Source organism: Corvus hawaiiensis, chromosome 20 (genome assembly GCF_020740725.1).
Source record: "Corvus hawaiiensis isolate bCorHaw1 chromosome 20, bCorHaw1.pri.cur, whole genome shotgun sequence".
Lineage (NCBI taxonomy): Eukaryota > Metazoa > Chordata > Aves > Passeriformes > Corvidae > Corvus > Corvus hawaiiensis.
The window spans coordinates 6069555-6093327 of NC_063232.1; the positions used below are offsets into that span (position 1 = coordinate 6069555).

Sequence of the window (23773 nt, forward strand, 5' to 3'; positions counted from 1 at the left end):
TTCTGGCGTCGCAGGAGTTTGGAAAGTACATTTTCTGGCTGGCAGGGTTTCAAAGGGCAGCAGTGTCCCTGGCTGTGGTACCTTGTGCAGATGGGTGCACACATGGCTGGCAGCAGCCCAGCTGCCTGTGCCTGCTCAGCCTTACCTTGGGAATGTGTTCTGTTGGATTGCTGGGATGCTTTCCCTCTCATGCCTGCCAGACAGGGCTGTGTAAGTGCACGTGGTCGCCTCCAGAGATTTTAAGAAGGGCTGTGCTGCAGTGAGAACTGAGCTGGCTGGGGAAAGGGCACTATCTGTCTGAAATTAGATCCTGGCATGGCACAGCCTGGGCTCCCATGCTCCCCATCCTTGTGACTGATTGCACCTACAGCCCATCATGTGCAGCTCTTCCGGAGGCCGTGGTGACCTTGCAGAGAAACTTTGACTTGTGGTGTGTGTTACCACCTTGTTCTGCTGCAGGGCCTCAGCACATGGGCCTCCATCCCAGCCTGGCTGCAGGTCCTGGCTCTGAGCTGCCTCACAGGCACTTTGTTTCCTCTGTGGGGTCTGTGCTGCCTTTTCTGTCCCTGTGAGCAGTGGCTGGGAGGGAGCAACTGCTCCTTGTGGGAGATGTGGAACAGCAGCATCTCCTGTCACCCGTAACCAGAGAGGTGAGGTTGTTCTGCAAGTTGTCTCTCACAATTGCACTTTGGAAAAGTGTCAGCCAGGCAGGTGCAGAGTGAGAGGAGGCTGTGAAGTGGTTTTTCCCTGTGTCCTACTGCAGCCCTGCTGTGGTCATTGTATCAAGCCGGTCCAAGGGCAGTGTGGCCCTAAAAGCCAAGGCTGTGGCTCGGGGCACATCCATCCTTCAGGGCTGAGACAGTGACTTCCTGCAGCTTTTGCAGTCGGATTTTATGGGATGCCTGGAACCGGGAGGAAAATGAGTGGGAAAACAAGCTTGGTCAGCCTTGGGTTTCCTTCCCTCCTGTAATCCTTGAATCTGGGGTAGAGTTTCCTTTCTGATGAACAAGCAAATCAACAAGACACAGGATCACACTGCCAACCTCTGCCTGTGGCTGGCTGGATATGGCAGGTGGGCCCCTGGGCAGGCAGGGAAGCTGACCCAGACCTGTGAAGGCAGAGGGGCCTTGGTGGGGCTGTCTCTGGCTGGAATGGAGAGCCTTGACCTTTAGAGGAGGTGTTTCTTCAGCTCTGCCTGAACCAAACTGCCTTCCCAAAGTGTCCTGAACTGCTTTGTCTGATGGCATTGGGTGATGGTTTGTGTTGTGTCACTTTGGCCCGCCAGCTTCAGCCTCAGAATACTGGAGGATGAAGGTGCTGAATAACAATTCAGACACATCACAATGGCTGCTGCTTTAGTGATTTGTTTGCAGTGCTGAAGAGTGCAAGCAGAGTCTCTGACCTAAACACAGCATCCAGCACCTCAGTGCCCTTCTGGGGTTTTTGGGAGCAGCACACCTTGATAAAACCACATCAGCTCAGCAGGGTCTGCAGAGGAAATGCCACTGTTGTTACTGCCCTTGATTGTGGTAGAGCAGATGCATGGTTGAAATGCCCTGTTCTGGGCTGGGTTCTCTCTGCGTGGCCTGGGAATGGTCATGATCTTGTCCCAGCAATGCCTCTTCAGGTTCAGCCACAGCTCAGTGAAGGGGTCAGGCTGCTGATCACCCTTAAGCCAAGTGGAGCTGTTTTCCTGCCCAAAGTCCCCACAGAAGGGACAGAAGCCAGCGCATGCCGTGGCTTCCTGCATATGAGGTGTCCTGTACCTGTGACTTGTAACGTGTGTGTGGGCCAGGTTGGGATCCCACTGACTGAGCATTGCTTGTGTTTTGACCATTTTCAGACTTAATTAAAACCACCAGAGCAGCCCTCCCTGCAGCCTGCTCTGCAGATGTCATTAGGGAGAGCAGCTCTGGATCGCCACGCAGCCACGGCCACCGTGCTTCCTCGCAGGGCCAGTGCTGGGGAGTGCAGGAATTTATTTTTATTCTTTGGCTGCTTCTCCTCTGCAAGTTTCTCAATCACAGATTTCTTTCCCTTCTAATGTCCCCACTCTGCAGACAGTCATCTGGGGGAGATGCAGGCAGGACAGTCATTGGTATGCTGGGTGTCACCCTCTCCCTTCTCCCCCCTCTTTAGCATTGTTTGGGACAGAAACTGGCTTATCTCTATTCTGCAGCTATGCAGAAATCCATTGCCTGGTACTTGTAGGGCTTCCTGTGGCAGGACTTGCTCCAAGTCCTTAGCCTGATTAGCTCTCTGCTGCCTGTGTGTGTGAGAGAGACCATCTCTAATTTAATTTAATGGGATCCTATGCAAAACAAACTCCTTTGAGCTGCCTCCGTAATGGCACTGCCATAGTTACCCGAAGCGTTGCTCACGCAGTGTCTGGAATCGTTTCATTCAGCTATAGCATCAAGCTTTTCTTTCCTTTTTTTTTTTTTTCTTTTTTAAGAATATATATAAAAGCAGCTGTGATATAAACAGTTTCCAAGGGAACAAGGCTGGGGGAGGGTTTTGTGTCCCGTCCCCCTGCTCCGCGCGGATGGGAGAGGGACGTGTGCTGCGGAGGATCCTGGGAGGTTTCATTCTCCACTCCTAATTCCTTTCTGCCACTGCTGCCAGATGTTGCAGTTTCTCAGGACTGTGCAGATCCACTCAGTAACTTCCAAAGCCCCACCACGAGGATTGGAGTGGACAGGACCACTCCTGCTATGACCCGTGCTGGGACCTTTTGTGCTGGCTCTCTTCTTCTCAACAAAAGGCTGACGCTCGGTTTTAACGCCCAGGAGGAGCAGAATGGAAAGGCTTGTGTGCGTGTGGCTCCAGAGCTAAGTTAGATCCGTCCCCCCACAGCTCCCCTTGCAGACACACGGCTGCCCTGGACTCTTTGTCTGCCTCCTCCCTGCCCGGCCATGGGCTGTGTGTACTCGGCCCCGCGGGAAGAGCCGGCCATGGCCAGGTGAGTTACTCTGCCCGACGGGCTGGCGGGATCCTTCCAGCTCCAAAGCTGGGTGGAGTGGGTGCCTCCTCCCTCTGCAACAGGAGGAGAAGGAAAGGGAGAGGCTCTGCTTGGAAGCAGGCTGCTCCAGAGGAGACCCTGCTGTCGGTGCTCGGTTTCTCTGCAGCATCCAGACTGCATCCTCACTTCTGGATGGATCTGTGCTTTCAGCAGGAAAGCCATGAGAACAGGAGCTTTCTGAAGGAGAGGTGTTCAGCTGAGACAGACTTTGGTGTTGGGAGCTTCCTCCCCTGTCTTTTTTTTTTCCTTTCTCCTGAAACTAAAGTGACAGAGAGCCTTGGGAGTCACTTGTGCTGTGGGCCCTCACCAAGTGTGGGAGAGCTATACAAGCTACAGACTCACTCTGACAATGGGGTTAATCCCCTTCCCTCCACCCAATGCTTCTTCTAGTGCTTGTAGCTGCTACCCTGAGCTGTCTAAGCTGTAAGAGCAGTCCTTGCTGAGGACAAACTTTGTCTTCCAAGTTTCCCTGGCAGAGCAGTGAAAATGAGTGTCGTTTAGTGCCTTTAGTGCCTGTGCGTTTTCACTGCTCAGATTTTCAGGCCACCCTGATGAAGCAATTTCAGGGAGTTGTGTAGTCCTTTTTTATAAAGCCAGGCTCATTATTTCTTCTGTATCTGAGCCACAGCCTTTTCTCCACCACTCACTTTGGTGTGGGGTTGCCTCCTTTGAAAATAGACGAGCTCCATGTGCTGCACCCTTTTCTCTTCCAAAGGGAGCTTGCTGAAAGGATCTAAAAACTTTTCTTTTTCTCCTCCTTTAAAAGCTTTTTGTTTAGTAGTTGACCCAAGTGTTGTTTTAATTGGATCTCATTTGCAGAGGGCAGGAACTAAAGAAGTTCACCAAGGAGCCAAAAACTAAGTGAGAGCCTTGTCTTGAGAGCTCTCCCGAGTCCCTGTCCTTGGCTGCAGCGTGGGCAGGGCTGGGGCTGCTCCCTTAAGATATTTGTGATATCCCAGTTCCCAACAGGGGACAAATGACAACACGGGGAGACTGTTACCTGCTGAGAGAGCCAGGCAGGGGCGTGAAGCAGCTCTCTTGGGAGCACGGCTGCCTCAGAGAGCTTTTTGGGGTTGGCTTTGCTTGTCCTTTGTGTGTGCTTTTGTCTTTTGTTTGAGACTGTTGGTGCTCAGAGCTGTCAGGCCCAGTTATGGAGCTCCTTGATCCCTTTGGGTAGGAAGGGGTGCTCGAAGGGATGTTTTATGACCGTCCCCCACCCTGGTGCTCTGCGTGTGTGTGCTCTCCCAAATGCCTCTCAGCACATCTGCAGGATCCCTCCCTCTGGGCTACAGAGTTGAGGAAACTGTTAGCAAGCTCTTCACATTCTCACATGGGCTGGAGCCAAAACCATTTGTTTTTTGCCTGGAGGCTTCTCTCTTCCCACAGGAGACCCGGCCTTGGCCTTGCATTCTTCCATTGTGAAATGGGAATGGGTCCCACGTTCCTCTTCCCTGCTTACCGAAGTTTTGGTGGGGAGGACAGCAAGGGAGCTCCTGGCCTTGCCTGCTGTGAAAAGCTCCCAGCACCTAATCTGACTGTAGCTATGGTCACCTCTGCTTGTGAGGCTCCCAGGGTCCCCAGGGCCGGGTTGTTTTCACTCCATGACACTGAAAATCCAAAGATGTGCTAAGGATAGCAAAGCTCTTCCTGCTCCCTCCCTAACAGGGCAGCCACAGCAGTGGGAATCCCTACCTCCATGTTTGTGGCTCTGCTGTGGTTTGTCCCCCTTCCAAGCTAGGGAGAGCCATGTCCATCCAGTAATGCAAATGTTCTGTGCAGGAGATCTGTCCTGGGAATGGGAACCCGCCTCCAAAGGACCTCAGCTGGTAGTGGTTGCCTTGCCAGGAGCTCTGTGGGTCTGATCAGCTGCATGTGTCTGCTCCACAGGGCTCTCCAGCTCTGGGGCATGCTGTTTTGAGGCTGAAACAGCAGATTTTTAGCCCTGTTTGACTTCAGGTTTGGGGGATGTGTCCTGGGGGAGCATGGCTCAGGACTGATCCTGCATGCCCGTGGGGGTGTGGGAAGCAGGGAGCAATCCCTTCCCTTCTCTCATACCATATCTTAGCCCCTGAGACTTATCTAGAGACCTGCTCCTGTGAGATCCTTTAACCTGCTCAGCTGTGAAACCTTTCAGGGCAGTTGATAAAGGTTTCTTGGTGGGCAGGGCTGAGTGCCTGGGCTTTTCCTGTGGGAAGATTCACTGATGGGAGTCAGGCAGGGGCTCAGCTTTTCCCTTCTGCTCCGAGTCCCTGCTCCGTGGTTGTGTGCAGAAGCCCTGTGGATGAGGGATGGCCATCCCTGGGGCAGGGTGAATAACAGTGGTCAGTGGAGATTCACACCCTTTTGGGCAGCTTTCCTGAGGTCTGGAGGCCACTTTTTCCCCACTTGCTTATTCCTGACCTCAAAAATGAATGTGCTCATCTGAAAAGAGTTCCTCTTGTCTTTCAGAGCAGCTCCAGTGAGAGACAGCAGCTTCATCGAGAAGATGAAGAAGACGGTAAGCTGCTTGTTCTGGGAATGTGGGGGAGCTCATGCCCATGCCAGTTTCCTCTGGAGACTGTCAGCAGAAGGATTTGGTTTGGATACAGACACATGCCTGCTGCAGAGAGCATCCAGAGGAAATCTGTGTGAGCAGCCAGGAATAGCTCTTTTAGTCTGTGCCTGAGAGTTGTTCTTAAGAGAAGAAATTAAAGTGAAAATTCGGTGGAAAAAAATAATGTAATATGAGATCAAAGTCAGGAGGGAAATGGCAGAGACTTTAAAGTCATTGGCTGGCAGTTGTTTATCTGTGTGGTTGGTTCCCAAACTGGCTGGCTGTGGAATGGGAATTGTGGTACACAGAACTGTCAGCTTTTGACTCTGCTGGTCTGGACATAAGAGGAAGCAGAGGAAGAGGCAACGGCTGGATGCATTTTCTGTTGGACTTCAAAGTAGCTGGCTTGCAGCAGAGCAGGAGCTCTGGTGCTTAGGCACTTGCCCAGAGCCTTTGGCAAGTTCTGCCTTCTCATCCAGGGTGTCCCCTGTTTCCAGGAGTCACTCCACAGCCTCAAAGTTGAGAATAAATCCTGGAAGGTTTATTCTTTGCTTTGGGTTTTAGTCTGACCTGAGCCTCCCCTCTGAGTCATGTTCTCATTAACAGTTCAGCCTTGAGTTTTCTGCCAAACCCTTGGAGTCCTGCACAGGCTCAGACTCCTGGTTGCCTTTAGGTTGCAGTCCAGGATTCCTGATCCCAGGCATTTCCTTTGTCTGTACTTCATCCACGCATTTGCCAAATGACTAATCACCATTTAAAAAGGATTTTTCTTTCTCTCCAGGGCCGAAATATAGTGGTTTTCTACGGTTCCCAGACGGGCACAGCAGAGGAGTTTGCCAATCGCCTCTCCAAAGATGCCCATCGTTATGGCCTCAGGGGCATGGCAGCAGATCCAGAGGAGTATGACCTGGTAATTTAGCCCTGAACAGCCTTGGGATAGTAAGAACCTTTCAGTGCCCTCTAAAAAAATAACAATGACCTTGGCCAAAGGATAATTGGCTTTTTAGTAGTGTCGTCTAGGGGAGAAAGGATCAGCCTGAGAGATGCAGATACGGGCTCGGTCCTTGCCGTTCTACGTTCTCCTGCTCCCTTAAAGCCTTGCATGGAAAATCCCATTGCTTTTCTGGTGGGGTAGATATACTGACTTGCAGTCCAGTGAGGGTGGTTGGCTTTATTTTCCCAGCCCCTTCTGTAAACGTGTGGTGCTGTTCACACACCTACACTGAGGGAATAGGAATTACCCAACAGCCACATTGTGGGATCCTTGAAGATGCCTTCTTTCCTTTGATTGCAGTCAGACCTGAGTCGCCTCTCTGAGATTGACAAATCCTTGGCTGTGTTCTGCATGGCCACCTATGGAGAGGGGGATCCCACGGACAATGCCCAGGATTTCTACGACTGGCTGCAGGAGGCCGATGCCGACCTGTCGGGTCTCCGGTTTGCAGTAAGTGGCCCCATTCCAGCTTTTGGGTTGCATTTGGGCAGAAAGGCCAAGAGCCCTCCAGTGTGGCCTGGGGAGAGGCCCAACACGATGTCTGTGCCTTGTGTACCTTGTCTGGGATGAGGTCCCTGCTGTCTTCCTGCCCACGCTTTGTGGACACTTGCAAATGTACATCTGGAGGCTTTAAATGCAAATGTCAGAGTTCTCTCTCCACCCTCTAAATCATGAGGGCTTCCTGGTATAAACAGCCCCAAACAGCCTTGCAGGCACCGAATACAAGTCTAAATGAGCTACAGGCTGCTGCTGCTCTTCAGAAGCTAATTGAGCAGCCCAGGGCCAGATCTTCTCCCACAGATTAAGTCACTTGGAGGAATGTGTAGCTCTCTTCCTGTGCTGAGCTGAATAACTGGCTGAGAAACAACCACCTCACCTAAACCCTGGCCAAATTCCTCAGGCAGCATAATAATTGCAAATGAGAATAAAATCCACTGGTGGAGATGTGAAGCTGCTCTGTGTGAAGCAGTGAGCAAACATTTACTGCATGGTTTGTGGGAGGCAAAGGCCAGCAGTGGCTCTCCAGGCTGTCCCACGAGGAGATGTGCAGGAGCTCTTGGAAGTGCATCCAGCCTCAGGGGAGGTGCTGGTGCTTCCTAACCACACACTCTGCAGTGGTAGATTCTTACTTGAGAGCTGATGGTGAGCTGGGAGAGGTCTCACTGTCTTTCTTCAGCATCCTTTGCTGGGTGCTACTTGGCTGGGTGATAATGGATGAGGAGAGTCCACCTCCTGTTTCTCTGTGCTCATGAGTGTTCCCTACCAGGTCTTTGGGCTGGGGAACAAGACTTACGAGCACTTCAATGCCATGGGGAAGTACGTGGACAAGAGACTGGAGGAGCTCGGAGCCCAGCGCATCTTCGAGCTTGGGCTGGGAGATGACGATGGCAAGTGAGTGCCTTGGGGTGAGGGGCTGCTCAGAGCTGGCTGAAAGCATCTTGGAAGGGGCCTTGACAGGGAATTGGTTCTACTACCGAGGCAGAAATAAACTCCACAGGGCTCCTTGTTTTGGCACGTTTTTGAGCGTGTGTCTGCTGTCTCTCCCACAGTCAGATCCCTGTGCACAGGGAGTATCTGAAGGGATCCTGTGTCTGGGAAATCCCACATCAGCTTTAAATGCCCATGCCTGTGGGTACACACAGGAGCAGGCTTTGCAGCCTCCTCTGCCCTTGCCCTGCTGCAGCTCCATGGCTAACCCAGCCTGTGTGGATAAACTCGCCCATCCCAGTGAAGGAGGCAGATTAATCTCCTTGGGAAGCGTTTTATGGTGGGAAGCAGCAATTTTCCAGCTCAGACAATAATATTTTCTTTTTTTTTTTTGCCTCTTTGTGCTCACTTGAGCACCTTGGGACATTACATCGACCTGTGGCTCTACCTCTAAGGTCTTCAAGGCCTTATGGGAGGGATATGCCATGTGTGGAAAGCTCTGAGCCCAGAAAAATTAGCAGTGCCATGGTGGAATCATGACCTTTTAGGAAGGTCACCTGATGGGTGGACAATAGGGAGCTGAGTTTTTTAAAGACTCAGCCTAAATATCAAAGCCTTCCTTGGCAGACCTGGTGAAGGGAGGGCTGTCTGGTGTAGCAACAGTTCCCACTCAGTGCTCTGCCAGCACTTTCCTGGTGATCTGTGGGCATGATCAAAGGTGCCTGGGTCTAAGGCAAATGCCTTTTCCCCCAGTGATGGGAGGAAGACCAAAGGGATCTCAGATGGCTCCTCTGGGAATGGGGCTGGGTTATTGACTCTCTCTTCTGCCCTGGCTAGCCTGGAAGAAGACTTCATCACCTGGAGAGAGCAGTTCTGGCCAGCAGTGTGTGAGCACTTCGGGGTGGAGGCTACAGGAGAAGAGTCCAGGTGGGTTTGGGAGCAGCTCCTTTGGGGTGTCAGAGACTGGCCACCTCTGACTGGTGGCTGTGCTGTCAGCCCTGGGCTGCTGTTCCCTTTCCTCTGCATTGCCTCCCCTTCCAGACTTGAGGAGGGCATGAGTGAAGTAGAACAGGGATGTTTGGCCTGAGCCCATCCAGGTGTGAGTTTGAGCCCAGCTCTGGGTTCCTGTTCTGAGTGGGGAGGTGATGGGTTTGGTTCCTCTGGGGATGGCTGTGCTGGTTGTGAGGCTCCAGGGAGGCTGAGGGTTCCCCTTGCTTTGGGTTTTCTGCAGTCTGCCTGGTCCCTCATGTCTCAAGAGGGGCAAAGGGCTGGGATTTGCATTTGTTTTTGAGCTGCAGCAAATCCAGCAAAGGAGATGATGGTTCCAGCTGTACCTCGTGGGTTCCAGTTTGATTTTTTTCTCTCCCCTTTCCCCCTCCAGCATCCGGCAGTACGAGCTGGTGGTGCACACAGATGTGAACATGAACAAAGTCTACACGGGGGAGATGGGCCGGCTCAAGAGCTACGAGAACCAGAAGCCGTGAGTGCCACACCCCCTGGGCAGGGTGTACATGGGGCAGGTCTTGGCTGATGGCTCCTTGATGTGTTTCTAACAATCAAGTGCCATTTCTGCAGCACAGCAGGTCTCTGCCCAAGAGAAATGGGCTCAGATCTCCAGTGGGACTCTGAGATTCCCCAATTAATGAATCATTCGTGGTGAGGAGGTGGCTCTATGTGCTGTTTGGCTGCTACATCCACAGCATCTGTCCTGAGCCTTTCCTTGCCTGGAATGGCTAGTGCATGATGGCTGCTGGCAGTATTGCTGTGGGGAGATGAGCTTTAAAAATTCATTCCAGCCTGAAATATTCCTTTGAGATGTTGTGACAGTCCCTCCAATCCAGTTCTGTGTCATGTGTTCTTAATGGGACAGAAGCTGTTGACTGCTGGGCTGTGCTGAGAAGGAAAAGGATCTGTTTTCTGCTCCAGTGTGGGGAGCAGCAGATCATAATTTGGTGTGTGCTGTGGTGCAGTGTGCTTTGGAACAGGAACCACATCATGGGAGCCTGCTCTGGAGGCAGAGGGAACATGCCTGGATACAAGGAGCTCCATGAGCCTGCAGGAGAGTAACCAGAGGGCCTTTGTCTTTCCTTCCAGCCCGTTTGATGCCAAGAACCCCTTCCTGGCTCAGGTTACAGAGAACCGCAAGCTGAACGAGGGTGGAGAGCGACACTTGATGCACCTGGAGCTGGATATCTCCAATTCCAAAATCAGGTAGTTCCCTGGAGGAGACTACTCCTCTGTTTTGTCAGGAGCAAAGAACAAGGATGTGGCACCAGCCTCATCCAGCACTTCAGAAGGGGACCTTGCTCCTTTAAACTGCCCCTCTGGGCTTCTGTAGCAGGCACCCCCTGTCAGGACTTGCTCCCACCTTTTGCACTGCTTTGGGTCCATCCCACAGCACATCCCTGTCCTACCTGAGCAGTCTCAGTTGCAAGAATTCTCTAGGAGTCACTCAATAAATGAGAGGGCAGCAGAGCCGTGAGAGAAGGGAGAGCTGGGCATTGCTCTTGCCTGTGTTTGCCTGGCTTAGGTGTACAAGCATGGGGGAATAAAGCCTTGTTCTTAAAACCCTCTCACTGGCTCAAATTCCTTAAATTGTTAGGAAGTTGTGAATCCAGGTGGCTTAACATAACAACTGCAGAGGTTTTGAGGAGCTTTGCTCTGTTCTGTCAGGAAATTGACCTGTCCTTACTGGAACTCTGGCAAAACTGCTGTCACCTGGGAGGTCCCTTGTAAAAACCCTGGGAAACCATGATCCCACAGTGTCACTGCTGGCTCTGTGGATGCTGATGGTGCAGGTCCTGGGCATCAGACCTCAGTGTTGTCCTGCTGCCTCTTGCACCAGCTGCCTTGTCTTCTGGCTGAGCTGCTAGGGGTGGTCAAGAAGTGGTGCGGGTGTTGCACGTGCTCTCCTGCTCTCTGCCAGGTACGAGTCCGGGGACCATGTGGCCGTGTACCCAGCCAACGACTCCTCCCTGGTGAACCAGATCGGTGAGATCCTGGGCACAGATCTGGACACTGTCATGTCCCTAAACAACTTGGACGGTGAGTATGAATGACCCCTAAGGGTCAGCAGTTCTCCTTCAGCTGTGGCCTCTGTCCTTCACCCTAAGATCCCATGGGGCACCTCCAGATGTCCTGTGGCCACTCTTCACTGCAGGGGCTCAGAGCCTGCTTGCTGAGAGCAGTTGAAGTGGGTCAGTTGTGAAATGTGCTTAGTGAGCCCATTCAACAACAAATTATGTAACAGCACACTCCTAATTACGGAGCATCAGCCCACCAGAGCATCCTTCAGCAGCCCCAGAGCTCCTCAGAGCCCTGAGTGAGATGTTCTTGTTCAGTGCTGGGAGGAGGCACAGGCTTGGGGGCTGAACTGCCAGGAGGGAGCACTTGTGCTGATCCAAAGAGCTCTTTCCTGGGCAGCATTCCCAGCAGAGCCAGCCTCTGGCAGGAGGGAGATGGCAGCTGCTGCCCATCGCACTCCTGGAGCAGCACAGCCCGACCTGAGGCATCAAATGAGCTGGCCCAGAAGCTTGAGAGTGCTCTGGGTTTCTAGAGAGGAAGTGGATTTAATGCACTGCTGGAGCCTGTGGCCCCCTGTGCAGTGTCCTGTGCTGTGCAGCCTCACGCTGTCGTTCCTGTCCCTTACGGACCTCTCAGGGCTGAGCAGAATGGCTCCAGCCTTGACCACTGGCACAGCTGTACGTGGCTGACAGAGCCTAAGGACAGTTTTGAGGCCAGATCTGATGGAGGTGTAAGTGCCTGAGGCCAAATTAGCCATGGAGGGGAGCCCCTGCTTAGCCTGGGGGTTTGCTGGGCTGTGCATGGACATCTCGGAGCAGGGAGCCCGTTGAGGAACCCAGGGCGTATTTTTTGCTGCTGAACTGTCAGGCAGCATCTGTGAAACACAAAATGGGCTACTGGGAGATGCAGTTGCCTGGGGAGGGAGGTGATTCAGTGTGGAGCTGGGGCTCTGACCCACAGGCTGCTCTCTCCTCCCTGAAGCCCACTCTGCTCTGTCTCCAGCCCTTACTGTGTCGCAGCCGGCGCAAAACCTCTTAACATAACAGCGTGAGGTGGATGATTTTAAATTTTTCTTTCTCTCCCACTTCTCCAGAGGAATCCAACAAGAAGCATCCCTTCCCTTGCCCCACATCGTACCGGACAGCCCTGACTTACTACCTGGACATCACCAACCCTCCCCGCACCAACGTCCTGTACGAGCTGGCCCAGTACGCCACAGACGCCAGCGAGCAGGAGCGCCTCCGCAAAATGGCCTCGTCCGCTGCCGAGGGCAAGGTGGGAGCACTGCCCTCCCCAGCTGGGCTGAGCTGGGTGCTGGGGGATCCCCAAAAGGCACCCGGCGAGCCGAGGGGGTGTTTGCCAGCCGTGTGGGGAGGTTGTCATGCCCTGTTTGCCCGCAGGCGCTGTACCTCAGCTGGGTGGTGGAGGCCCGCAGGAACATCCTGGCCATCCTGCAGGACATGGCCTCCCTGCGCCCCCCCATGGACCACCTGTGCGAGCTCCTGCCCCGCCTGCAGGCCCGCTACTACTCCATTGCCTCCTCCTCCAAGGTGGGTGTGCTTCCAGCAGGGAATGTGGCTGTGGAGGGACCGCTTCAGCTGCAGCTCCCCTCAGCTGGGGTCGGGGCACGGCGAGCTTCTCCTGGTGACATTTGCTGTGAGAGGGGCAGGTTTAGTGATGTCCGTGCATGGAGTTATCCCAGCTTCCACAGGGTCCGTGGAGAGTCCCACGCTGTGCCAGCTGTGCTCTGATACCATCACGCTCCCTGCAGCCCTGCTCCTCTTTGCCCGTTTGCCTGGCAAGGTGGCATTTTAGGGGCTGGTCAAAAGTCACTCCTTGTGCCTGAAGCCCTGAGGTTGTTGGCAGTATCCAGGGAAGCTCAGTGGCCCCATGATGAGTTGAGGACAAGACAGAAGCCCCCTGAGGAGCATGCAGGGAGGAGTAGCTGTCCCAGTGTTAATGTTAGGATAAACTTCTCCCCATTCCTGAGCACAAGGAAGCAGCGTGGGGTTGCCAGGGCTCCTTTTCTGCCTGGTGCCAGCATCTCTTCCTTGCAGGTTCATCCCAATTCCATCCACATCTGTGCCGTGACAGTGGAGTATGAGACCAAGACAGGCCGCCTGAACAAAGGGGTGGCCACCAACTGGCTCAAGAACAAGGTGCCTGACCAGAACGGGAGCAGCTCCCTGGTGCCCATGTACGTCCGAAAGTCGCAGTTCCGGCTGCCCTTCAAGCCCAGCACGCCCGTGATCATGATTGGGCCGGGCACTGGCATCGCCCCCTTCATCGGCTTCATCCAGGAGCGGGCCTGGCTGAAGCAGCAAGGTGAGTGCCCAGGAGCTCTCCTGGGGGCTGGAGCTGCTACAGGACTCAGTGGGTGCCTCCAAGGTGCAGCTTTGCTGCTCCTGTTGCTGGTGGGCCCAGCCAAAAGCAGAGAGCTGGGGCAGGGTGAACAGCAGCCGAGTGGTTTAGCCCACAGGAGGATGCTTGGTCCTTCTCTTGGCCTTGGAGGATGCTTGGGGGTGGATAGAGCTGAGACAGTTCTGTGACATCTGCCACCACCACACCTCCGAATAACCACAGTCAAGTCACTCAGACTCAATTCTGAAGCCTGTGGCCACTTCTGGGAATCAGTCTGGAGCTTCCCCTTATAACCAGAAGCCCCATCATGCAGCTCTGTGAGCCCAGGAGAGGGGAGAGCACAGGGCTGGGGGCTGCTGGGAGTGGCAGGACAAGGGGGGAGGTGGGGAGGGGACAGCACCTGGGGCTGACAGGGGCTGTGTGACCCTGCAGGCAAAGAGGTGGGTGAGACGGTGCTGTACTATGGCTGCCGCCATGAGCACGAGGACTACCTGTACCGGGAGGAGCTGGCCCGCTTCCAGAAGGAGGGAGTCCTCACCCAGCTCAATGTGGCCTTCTCCAGGGACCAGGCTGAGAAGGTACCATGCTGTTTCCCCTGCCACTTATTCCTGCTGCCCATCCCATCCCATGGCAGGCAGGAGCACCCAGCACTTCCCCTGTTTCCCAGAGCCGTGAGCACAACCTTGGCTTCCCTCCCCCTCCACAGCCTGTGGTGTGGGGGCTCTGCTCCTCTCTCCTCACTCCCACCGTGTTTCCTGCCAGGTTTACGTCCAGCACTTACTGAAGAAGAACAAGGAAAACGTCTGGAAGCTGATTGATGAGGGAATGGCTCATATCTATGTGTGTGGGTAGGTCTGGGGGCAGGACAGGGATTTGGGGACAATGTTCCTATTGTCAGGAAAAGGAGCGTGACTCAGTTTCCCCAGCTGTGCCTTACAAGCCCTGGGAGGGTTATGCTGTCCTGGTTGAGAGGAGGGTGGGGGGCTGGGGTGAGCACAGCCCCGTGCAGGGCAGGAGGTGCCAGGGCTCTGTGGCTCTGCCGTGGTGTCTCACTCGCGCTCCCCATTTGCAGCGACGCCCGGAACATGGCCCGGGACGTGCAGAATGCCTTCTACGAGATCGTGTCCGAGTTCGGGAACATGAGCCAGCCCCAGGCCGTGGACTATGTAAAGAAACTGATGACAAAGGGCCGCTACTCCCTGGATGTGTGGAGCTAAGAGCGGGGCTGGCGGGGCCGGGGAGAGAACGGGTCCCCAGGCGCGGGCCGGGGGAGCTGGGCAGTGCCTGCTCGCCCACGGCTGCTGTGGGTGACGGTGTCGTCCCCAGCCCGCAGCTACCCCGGTGTCACTCCCAACCCCTCCTGAGCCCCAGCAGCCCCTCGGGGCAGGCTGTGGAGCCAGGGGGTGGAAAAGGTTGAGAGGGGCAGGGGGGTAGCTCCGGCTGCTGTCTGGGTGCCACCAGCACCTCAGGGTGCACCCCGTGGCACCAGCGTTTGCCGTGAGGCCAGGGGCATCAGGGACACAGCCGCTGTGGGGCAGGAGGGATGGACACACTGCCAGGGAGCTCCGGGCTCCTTCCCTGAGCACAGGTGTTGGGCTGGAGCCCACCCTGGCCTGCAGGGACAGCAGAGGGGTGCGGGGGCTGTGCTCGGGTTCCGCTTGAGGCTGTGCCTCCCTCCTGCCACCCCTGTGTGCCCGGCTGTAGGGTGTGGGGCTGGCAGCTGGCTCTGGGCACAGAGCTGTCCCATGGCCCCACCACATCCCGCTCCATTCCCGCTCCAGCATCAGCGGGAAGGGGGTGGCTCCTTTTCCCTCGAGAACACGCCCGGTTTGGGAGGCGGGGTCTCCATCAGGCCCTGCTCGCTCCCCTGAGCCCAGCCCCTCCCTCACGCCGTGTACGGTCATTTTTTAAATACTGTTTTTATTTTGAATATCTTTGTGATTTAATCATGGGGGGGGGGGGGGAACCAACAAAAAACCTAGACTTTCAGGCTCTCCAATGATTGTAAATTATTTAAATACATTTGCCCTTGGAATAAAAATACTGTGTCTGGAGTTTGCTTCCTGCATTCTCTCTGCTCAGCCAGAGGGAAGAGGGAGGCAGGAGGAGCAGTGGGTGATAACTGAGAGGAAATTTGGGGATGCGGTGGCAGCTCTGGGTTTAGGTGGGGGCAGCCCCTCCCCTGAGTGCTGGGCTCTGGGAAGGGAGGGAGGATGGCAGTGGGGGGCTCTGGACTGGGGTGCAGCTGTGCCCGACCTGCGCTTTGGTTCTTCCAGAGTGCTGCTTCTCCCAGCGCTGGTACAGCTGGTACAGGGTGTCTCTTCCCCACCTGCAGGTCCTGCTGGGCTCCTTAGGTGGCCACAGCTTGTGCAGGCTGGGGTGCCGCAGGAAGGAGCCCCCACCTCCACCCCAGGCTGGTGGAAGGGCACAGGGAGATGACTTTTCATAGAATCATGGGCTCATTTAGGCTGGAAAACCCCTCCAAATCATTGAGTCCAACCCTTAACCCAGCACTGCCAAACCCACCACTCAACCATGTCCCCAACTGCCACATCTACGTGGCTTTTAAATCCCTGCAGGGATGGTGACTCCACAGCTGCCTCTGCCAGGGCTGGACAACCCTTTCATGTGACATTTTCCTTAATACCCGATCTAAACCCCCCCTGGTGGAACTTGAGGCTGTTTCCTCTTGTCCTGTTGACCCCCACCTCCACCTTCCTTCCAGGGAGGTTGTGCCAGGACCCACTTCCCGATGAACCAAAGCCACAGAGCAGAGTGTGGAAGCTGTTCCCAGACTGTCCCGGTGCCCCGGGGCAGCTCCTTCCCTTTATTTCCACATGTGCACCCTCAGGAGATGCCAGCCCGGGGTGCTGCTTGCACAGCTCCAGCAGGAAGCCTCAACCAGGCTCCTGCTGCTCCCACCCCTCCCATGCCCCAGCCGCCCCTTCCCTGCGGATTGGAGGCGAGGGAAGAACTGGGGCACAGCTGGAATCCAGGGCTGTGCACAGCCCCAGTGCCCTGGGAGTGACAAGGCTGCCCCAGGAACTCTGCCTTCAACTCCCAGGGGCTGCCCTGGGTGCAGGGCTGGGGGGAAAAGGGGCAGCCTCGAGCACCCCAGGAGCTGCGTGAGGCAGTGCCTGGACGCTGCCTTGTCCCAGGGGTGTGGGGAGCACCAGTGTCCAGAGAACATCCCAGTACAAGGGAGGGGAGTGGCTGTGCCAAGCAATCCTGCTCTTTGGGTGTGGAAGGCAGCCAGGACAGCAGGTGCAGGGTGCTACTGACTCCAGGTGAGTGACTCCAGCACGGATCCAGCCCCATGGTGAGCACATGGACTGTCCAGGAGCAGGCCCCAAGCTCTGTCCCACACGCAGGCCTCGAAGGAATGGGATGAGACGCCAGAGTCCGGACGGAATCAAGGAGATGGGGATAGGGGATGGAGCCAGTGGGGAGAAACAGTCCAGGCCCCCACACTGCCCCACTTCAATTCTCCTTCGTGTCCTTGTTCTTGTTCTGAATCTTCTGGTGGACGACGCGGAGGGTGGTGAAGAAGTTGCCCAGGAAGAGGATGAAGAAGGGGAGGCCGCACATGAGGACCTGTGGGAGGACAGGCAGGAGTCAGCAGGAGGGACCTGCCTGGGGCCACCCCCTCCCAGGGCATTCCCAGGAGCCTCCTTACCTGCCACTCCTTGCACTCGGGGTGCTGGATCATGCGGAAGAGGGTGATGGCATTGTAGAGCTGCCAGAACTGCAGGAGAGAGGGGATTCAGGGGCCTTGCTGCTTTCAGAGGCTCAATCCCAGGCTGATGCTCACCCAGCTGCTACCTCTGAGTGTAAACCCCACACTGACCTTGTGTGAGGACAGTGAAACCCCACCCAGGCTCAGGGCCAGAGGGGCTTGTTCCCAGAGAACCCCAGCCCTGGAACATCTCCCCTGTTCCAGGCCAGCTGGAGCCCAAGGGCCATGAGGAAGCCTCAGACCAGCCTTTGGCCATCGACCTCAACCATCTGGCTGAGGAAGGACTTGATCCTTCGCAGCAGCAGCTCCAAGCTGGAGCTCAGAAGGGCTTTGGCAAGGCCTTGGAAGGGTTCTCAGCTCAGCCCCTCTGCACTTGAGCACGTGGCAGAACCACCCCAGCTCCTCCCTGTCTCGCCTCCCAGGTGGGTGCCTGGGAGGGAAAGGCTCAGCACTTGTTGGAAGTGTTTCCCTGCCCCACCATCCCGTGTCACATGGCTGTGGCAGCCTGTGGGGCCTGTGCCACGTCCAGGCCACTGAGCACAGCCGGAACGTGGCACATCCCGCTGCCACCCGAGGCTCTGGCATCGTGCAAGGATGGGTGCAGCCTCACCTGCCCAAAGAAGAGGAAGGGAAGCAGGAACGTGAGGCCTCTCCACATCCAGGACTGGAAGCCCTCTGCAAAGGACGAAGGTTTTTGTGAGGACCTGGAATGGGCTGGTGGAGAGGGGATGGAGCCCAGCTCCTCCAGAGGTGGAGGACAGGGAGACTCAGTGCCCACACTGTGCCTGGCTGGGAAGTTCCTGCCATTCCAGCCTCATTGTGGGCACTGGTGGGGGGGACAGTGGCAGGGACTCCTCATTCAACAGAGGCCTCTGGGCTCCAGTGAGCCAGCCCTCAGTGTCACAGGGGCCGGGGCGGTGGCAGCCCTCAGTGCATGGGGTGTTGGAGGACGTCTCATGTCTGAAGGAGCTTCCTGGGGAAAGCTTGGATGCCCAGAGCCACATCCACAGCCACCTCACATCCTGAGGGAGCCAGCTGTGGGCTGGTGGTGCCAGCAGAGCAGGAGGAGGGGGACAGTCAGCCTGTGGGGTGGTGCTGCCCTGTGGGAGATGCTGCTCGGGGAGCTTTGGTTTGACTTGTAGCTTTTACTGTTCCTGCCACTGATAAAAGTGACCTCAAACCAAAGTGTCACCGTTTCCTTTAGTGGAACCCACAGATCCCAGCCAGCTGAGCACTGGCCTGGAGCTGGGAGGAGGCTGCTGGCAGCCTGAGACCACCAGCAAGGGGACACCCCACTTACCCACGGTCAGATCCATGTTGTGCCTCTCCCCCAGTGCTCGCAGCCGGTACAAGCACCCGCTCTGGTAGTAATACTGCAGGAACTGCACAAAGCCTGCAAGGAGAATGTGGCTGCTGTCAGCAGCTGCCCAGGGATCGCCTTCAGCCTCAGCATCATCCCACAAAGGCCACCTGAGGCCAAGGGAACCGCCAGGTGAGCTGAGAGCTGTGAGCAGCTGCAGCTGGGTCTCTGCATGCTGCAGAGCTCTGCAGGTGCTCAGCACCTGGGGCTCAGTGCCTGTCCCAACACACGTGGCAGCACTTACTCTGGTACATGGAGAAGGAGAGAAACTGGTTCCTGAACATCTGGTACATGAGCCCATCTGGCCTGTGGAGAGAAGGTGCTGGCTGGGGAATGTGGGGCAGGGAGGGGACAGCCAGCCCTGCCTGTCCCACAGCCCCTATGGCCCCTTGGCCAGAGCTGCCCATAGCCCAGGCAGCCCCCCACGGGACAGGGGACACAGACTTACCATGTCAGCATGACACCTGAGAGGAAGGTGGAGATGTAGTGATGGAAAACCCACCAGCCTTTGATCCTGGAGGGTGGACACAGAAGTGGTGTCAGGTCTGGAGCGTGAATCCAGAGCCAAAAGCACCCCAGGAGAGTGCAGCAGCCCAGCTGCAGCCACCCCACAGCTCCCAGGGCTCGTTAGGAAATGGAGCAGGACCCAGGGCCTCGGGGCCAGGCAGCACCAGGGCCCTTCCAGCTCCACCTTCCTGCACCACCTCCACACGGGAGGTTCCTCCTGCCCCCTCCTGCAGCTCCCAGCAGGGTTTGCCACACACCCTGAGTAGGAGGGAGCTGCTCCCCTGTGATGGGCCCCAACTCCCCCAGCCCTGCAGAGAAGGCCCAGCCCGCTGCACGCCCCTCCCCAGGCCCAGGGGACTCACTTGGAGCCGTTGTTGATCAAGATGCTCTCGCGGATGGTGAGGGTGCAGTAGTACCACACCAGGAGGAAGTTAAAGACGGCGTCTGTCACCCTGGGTCACACAGAGCAGGGTGTAAAGGCACGTGCTGGGGACACAGGCACCGTGACAGCCCGTGGGACACCCACCCCCCAGGGCAGAGACCTGCTCCTCATCACCCACCATGGCCACAAAGGCCACCTCACCTCCAGAGCAGTGTCCAGATGCTTTATCAGGATCTCCTGTTCAGCTCTGGCCATTCCAGGATGGGAGAAAAGGACAAGGGGGCTCTGGGAGGAGATCTCTGCCCAGCACCAAGCCAGACTCACCTGGAGTTGAGGAGGAACCGACAGGAGAAGGAGACAATGAGTAGGATGATGGTGAGGTAGAGCTTGAACTTCTCATACTCATCTTTATATGCAAACCTGCAGGGAAGCACAAGGACAGCCTTGGAGCAAGGGGGCTGCTGGAAGTTTGTGTCCTCCCATCCCACCTGGCTGGATAGAAGCGATGTTCTGTTGGGAACTTCTGGGACACACTCGGGAAAAGCCTTGCCTTGGGGGCATTTCTGAGACCAGAGAGCTCCAGGCTGCTTCCACACAGCTGGGATACCTTTGAGCACCCCAGTGGGTGGCCCTGGTGGGGAAGCTGGGCAGACTGGGATCTGCACAGGTCTCCAGGGGGAGGACTGGGGAACAAAGGGGACACAGGCTCCTGGCTGGGCACCTCTGCCACGGGTAAGGCTCTCACGGGCCCAACCCAACTTCTGGTGTTTCCCCAAGGGAAGAGGAGGGGACTACACTTTCTGTCTGTCCTGGAAGTCCCTAACAGGGTGGAAACATGGACACAGCTTAGGTGAAGGATCCTATTAACTCATCAGCACTAATGGTCCATCCCAGCCCAGTGGCAGCAACATGAGGGGGAGCCCAGAATTTGGCTGATTCTTGGGAAACGATGCAGAAAACAGCTCGGGAAGGGAATCTACACCAGGTGAGCCAAGCCAGCCCCGTGTCTGCCCAGGAGGAGCTGCTGTTCCTGGTGCCAAGGGGATGCCAAGCCAGAAAAATCAGAGGTGCAGTGAGGAGGGGCCGTACTTGGCCTGTTTGCTGAGCAGTGTCACGTTCACGTTGCCGAGCACCAGACTCAGGTACAACCTGGGGAGAGAGCAGAGCGTTAGGATGGGGACCTGCCTGTGGAGCTGTCCCCTCTTGTGCCACCAGCGGGGCCAGGGATGAGCCAGGAATGAGACCCCAGGTGTTTCCACTCAGAGCTGCCAGGCACAAACCCCCTGGAATCCCCTCCCACAGGCAGGGGAATGGGTGGGGGAGCACACACCCCACCTCCCACAGGCACTGGGGTGTTCACCAGGGCTTCCCCTCGAGCACAACCACTGCCCCAGGGTGGGTGAAGGCCATGAGCAGGAAGAGGAGTGAGGGGCAGCACTGCTGGCTCCTGCCCAGGCATCCTTGGGGAGCCCAAGTGGAGCAGCACAGCTGTGACACCGCCAGGAGCAGGGTGACAGCTCTGGGGTCTGTGCCTGTGGTGTTAAAGCCACGGGGATGTGGAGGGTGGCCCTGGTGTCCCACGCGGAGCTGAGGTGCCTCTCACCCGTTCTTCTTTGGCAGATAGGCCTCCATCTCAAAGAACACGTTCTGCCTCTCTTTAATCAGGCTCTGGGTCTCTTGGATGGACGCTTCCTGCTCGGGAGTCGCTTGGCCTTTGCATCTGGGGAGGGAACACAGGCGCTGGCATCAGGAGAGCCTCTGTAATGTGATCAGCACGTGCTGGCACTCCACAGGTGACTGGCTCGGGCAAGGACACCCCAAGGACAGGGAGGGTGGATGGGAGGCAAGTCCACAACTCCATCTGCAGGGCGAGCTCCTCTGTCAGGCTGGGATGTTGCCCAAGAGAAGGGAGCAAGGTGAGGCCAGGTGTGTCTCTCAGCCTCAGGAAGGATGGGGAGAGCTTTGTGCAGGAGGGGAGCACTTCATGGTACCTGCAAAGCCCTCGCAAGCTCTGAACTGCAAACGGGGCACAAATCAGGGCAGAGGAAAGAGGGGCTGGGGAAGATCAGCCTCCCCACAGCACTTGGCTGCAGAGGTTTGCATTTGAGACATGAGGTGAGCTCAGCAGCCCCATCCTTGCTGCTCTCCCCTCCTGTGCTGTCACAGAGCACTGACTCACTTTTTGAGGGAGAGCGACAGCTCCTTCAGCCGCTTCTTCTGCCGGGTGATGGAGCTGGAGATCCCATCCTGGAGCTTGGTCAGCTCCTCGAGTTTCTGCTTGTACAGCTTGTGGTTGTCCTGGGAAGGAGAGACCACCACGCATTAGAGCTGCCTGCCCAGACGCCCCTGTCCTTGGGTCCTCTATGATGCTTCTGTTAAAAAACATCCTTAATTTCACCTGTGCAGCTGCTGGGGGAGAGGAGGGGTGGCTGAAGAAGGCCAGGTGTGTTTGGGGACAGCCTGCAGCCAGCCCTGCTTCCATGGGGATGCCCACCCCCAATCCCAAGCAGGCTATCCACAGGATGTTCCCATGTTTGGGACACCAATGACTGCACACAGCAGATAGGAAAGATTTGGGAATAAATGCTGTTTGGGCCAGGGTACAACTGTGGCAAGAGCAGTGCCTCTGAGTGCTGGGACAGGACGAGCAGCTCTTTGTGCTTCCAGGTCTCTCAGCCCCAGCTCGTGGCCTTGGGGCTCTACCTGAGCACCCTTGGGAAGCTGGAAGGAGCCTGTCAGTGAGCTGGACAAAGAGGACGGGCTCCCAGCAGGGCTGCAGCCAAGTGCCCCGTAACCCAACCGCACCTGGATAAGGCTGGATGCATTTCTCCACTATATTTAGTAAGGAAAGAGGAGAGCTGCTGGATCAATGCTGCTGCTTGTCCAGGTCAGCTGGAAAACAGCATCACCTTGGCCACAGCAGCCTGGACACCACCTCCAGCAGGGAACTACAGGCTGCTCACAACAACCCTTGGACTAGACCTTGGCACACACAAGTTTTAACCTCTGTAGCTCTTATCAATCACTCAATCACTGGATCTTAAAAGCTGTTCCCAAAGGAGAAAGGTGAAACCGAGAGCAGAGGGAAACCTTCCCCCTCTGGTGACAAGCAGCGGCAAGGAGGGAATGAATCCCAGATAGTCCCGGCTCCACAGCAGTGATTTATGTCCCTGATTTATCCCAGGACATTCCCTGCTTGACCATCAAGCTTTCCTTCTGCCATCTAGAGCCACCTCCTTCTGGCTCTGGAGTTAACTGTGAGCAAGTGGCTTTTGTGACAAGTCCTTCAGCCGTGCCAGCATCGGCGCTCCACGCTCGGAGACAGCCTGGGTCAGGAGCCACCCCGGGAGAGGTTTCCAAAGGGAAGGGCCGGCGCTGCGTGGCTGCACGCAGGGCTCGAAGTGGGTGACCTGGGACATCCATGCAACCCTTATGAAGCAAGAGGAGGTTTCTCAAAGCCTCCCTTGCCCCAGATCTGGGCACAGCAGCGACGTGTCCGCAACAACATCCGCTTCGCCCCGCTCCCGAGGGGGAAGGAGGGGGAAAGGGAACGGGTGCAGCTGCAGCCGAGTGACCTGAGCGGCAGCAGGAGATGGTTGGCCAACCTTTCCCTTGGGTGACCCTGTGTGAGCTGAACCCTGCCCACTCCTTCCCCGGCAAGGCAGCGCCCTGGGGATTACACAAAGCAGATGGAAGCACCTCTGATACCAGTCACCTTCCTGGCACGGAGCTCCCGGCCAGCCCCGGCGGTGACAGGGTATGGCAGTCGGGACAAGGTGCCTGGCCGAAGCGTGCTTGGGCTCCGGGAGACCTGGGCTCCGCTGGCCGCTTTCCCTGCGGGGCTGGCTGGCTCCGGGCTGCCCGGAGCCGGGCTGAGAGGAGCGATAAGGAGTGAAACGGCATCTGCGCACCCAGTCCGGCCGTGCCACGCCAGGCAGTGCCGCTCCCTGCTCGAAACCGGGAGATCTGAGGTCTCCACGCCACGTCCACGGCAGGCCGGCGCATCAGACCGAGGCACCCGCTCTTAGCGAGCCCCGTGCCCTGGCACAGCCTGGCACCCCTGCCCTGCTCCGAAACGCTTTGCCCCAAGGCACAAGGCTCGTACCCGAGGGCTGGGACACGGCGGGGAAAGCACCCGGACTCCAGAGGGGAGAGCCCGGCTGCCCGCGGTACCCGCTGGGGATGCTGCGGGATCCCCCACCCCGCTGCCGGTAACCCCGGCGTGCCCCGCTCGGCCGGAGCGCTCCCTCGGCCCCTGCCCGGGGGTGTCCCGGGCCCGGTGGTACCTGGATGCGCTGGTAGCCGTCCTGCAGCTCCTCCCACTCGCGCAGGCACTCGGCGAGCGAGGCGCCCCAGGCCATGGCGGCGATGGCGGCGGCGACCGGCCCGGCCCGGCCCGGCCCGCGGCGACCGGCGGCGCTGGGGC

At 56.8% G+C, this 23773-nt stretch overlaps 2 protein-coding genes across 5 annotated transcripts in view; one reads left to right on the top strand and one right to left on the bottom strand.

Moving 5' to 3' along the window:
• Positions 1 to 15416, top strand: part of LOC125336241 (NADPH--cytochrome P450 reductase) — a 28528-nt gene extending 13112 nt beyond the window's left edge. For 3 of the 4 annotated variants that reach the window (XM_048324590.1, XM_048324589.1, XM_048324591.1), the window contains 14 exons: positions 5471 to 5519; positions 6337 to 6465; positions 6850 to 6999; positions 7817 to 7941; positions 8815 to 8904; positions 9359 to 9457; positions 10072 to 10188; positions 10904 to 11022; positions 12095 to 12276; positions 12402 to 12551; positions 13059 to 13326; positions 13795 to 13940; positions 14125 to 14210; positions 14435 to 15416. In XM_048324590.1, coding sequence (XP_048180547.1) covers positions 5471 to 5519; positions 6337 to 6465; positions 6850 to 6999; positions 7817 to 7941; positions 8815 to 8904; positions 9359 to 9457; positions 10072 to 10188; positions 10904 to 11022; positions 12095 to 12276; positions 12402 to 12551; positions 13059 to 13326; positions 13795 to 13940; positions 14125 to 14210; positions 14435 to 14579 — 1855 coding nt within the window. In that variant the 3' untranslated portion in view covers positions 14580 to 15416. Of the gene's footprint in view, positions 1 to 2620; positions 2963 to 5470; positions 5520 to 6336; positions 6466 to 6849; positions 7000 to 7816; positions 7942 to 8814; positions 8905 to 9358; positions 9458 to 10071; positions 10189 to 10903; positions 11023 to 12094; positions 12277 to 12401; positions 12552 to 13058; positions 13327 to 13794; positions 13941 to 14124; positions 14211 to 14434 lie in introns of those variants that run through there. The other variant, XM_048324592.1, reaches the window with a different exon arrangement.
• Positions 15417 to 16138: 722 nt separating this feature from the next.
• On the bottom strand, positions 16139 to 23737 carry TMEM120A (transmembrane protein 120A). Its single transcript, XM_048324593.1, has 12 exons — positions 23634 to 23737; positions 21527 to 21645; positions 20951 to 21067; positions 20437 to 20496; positions 19672 to 19767; positions 19328 to 19417; positions 18907 to 18972; positions 18703 to 18764; positions 18399 to 18491; positions 17709 to 17773; positions 17039 to 17107; positions 16139 to 16956 (listed from the first exon to the last, which is right to left on the bottom strand). Exons 1-12 carry the CDS (start codon positions 23706 to 23708, stop codon positions 16843 to 16845), a joined length of 1026 nt encoding a protein of 341 aa, XP_048180550.1. The 5' UTR covers positions 23709 to 23737; the 3' UTR covers positions 16139 to 16842.
• Between the last annotated feature and the right edge of the window lie 36 nt (positions 23738 to 23773).

What these genes read in the sequence shown, in the direction of transcription:
- TMEM120A (XM_048324593.1), bottom strand. Translation starts at nt 23,708, where the DNA reads ATGGCCTGGGGCGCCTCGCTCGCCGAGTGCCTGCGCGAGTGGGAGGAG. An exon ending in CTGTCGCTCTCCCTCAAAAA is followed by an intron (nt 21,068 to 21,526) that starts GTGAGTCAGTGC and finishes TTCCCTCCCCAG; the next exon opens with ATGCAAAGGCCAAGCGACTC. An exon ending in TTGATCAACAACGGCTCCAA is followed by an intron (nt 18,973 to 19,327) that starts GTGAGTCCCCTG and finishes TCCACCCTCCAG; the next exon opens with GATCAAAGGCTGGTGGGTTT.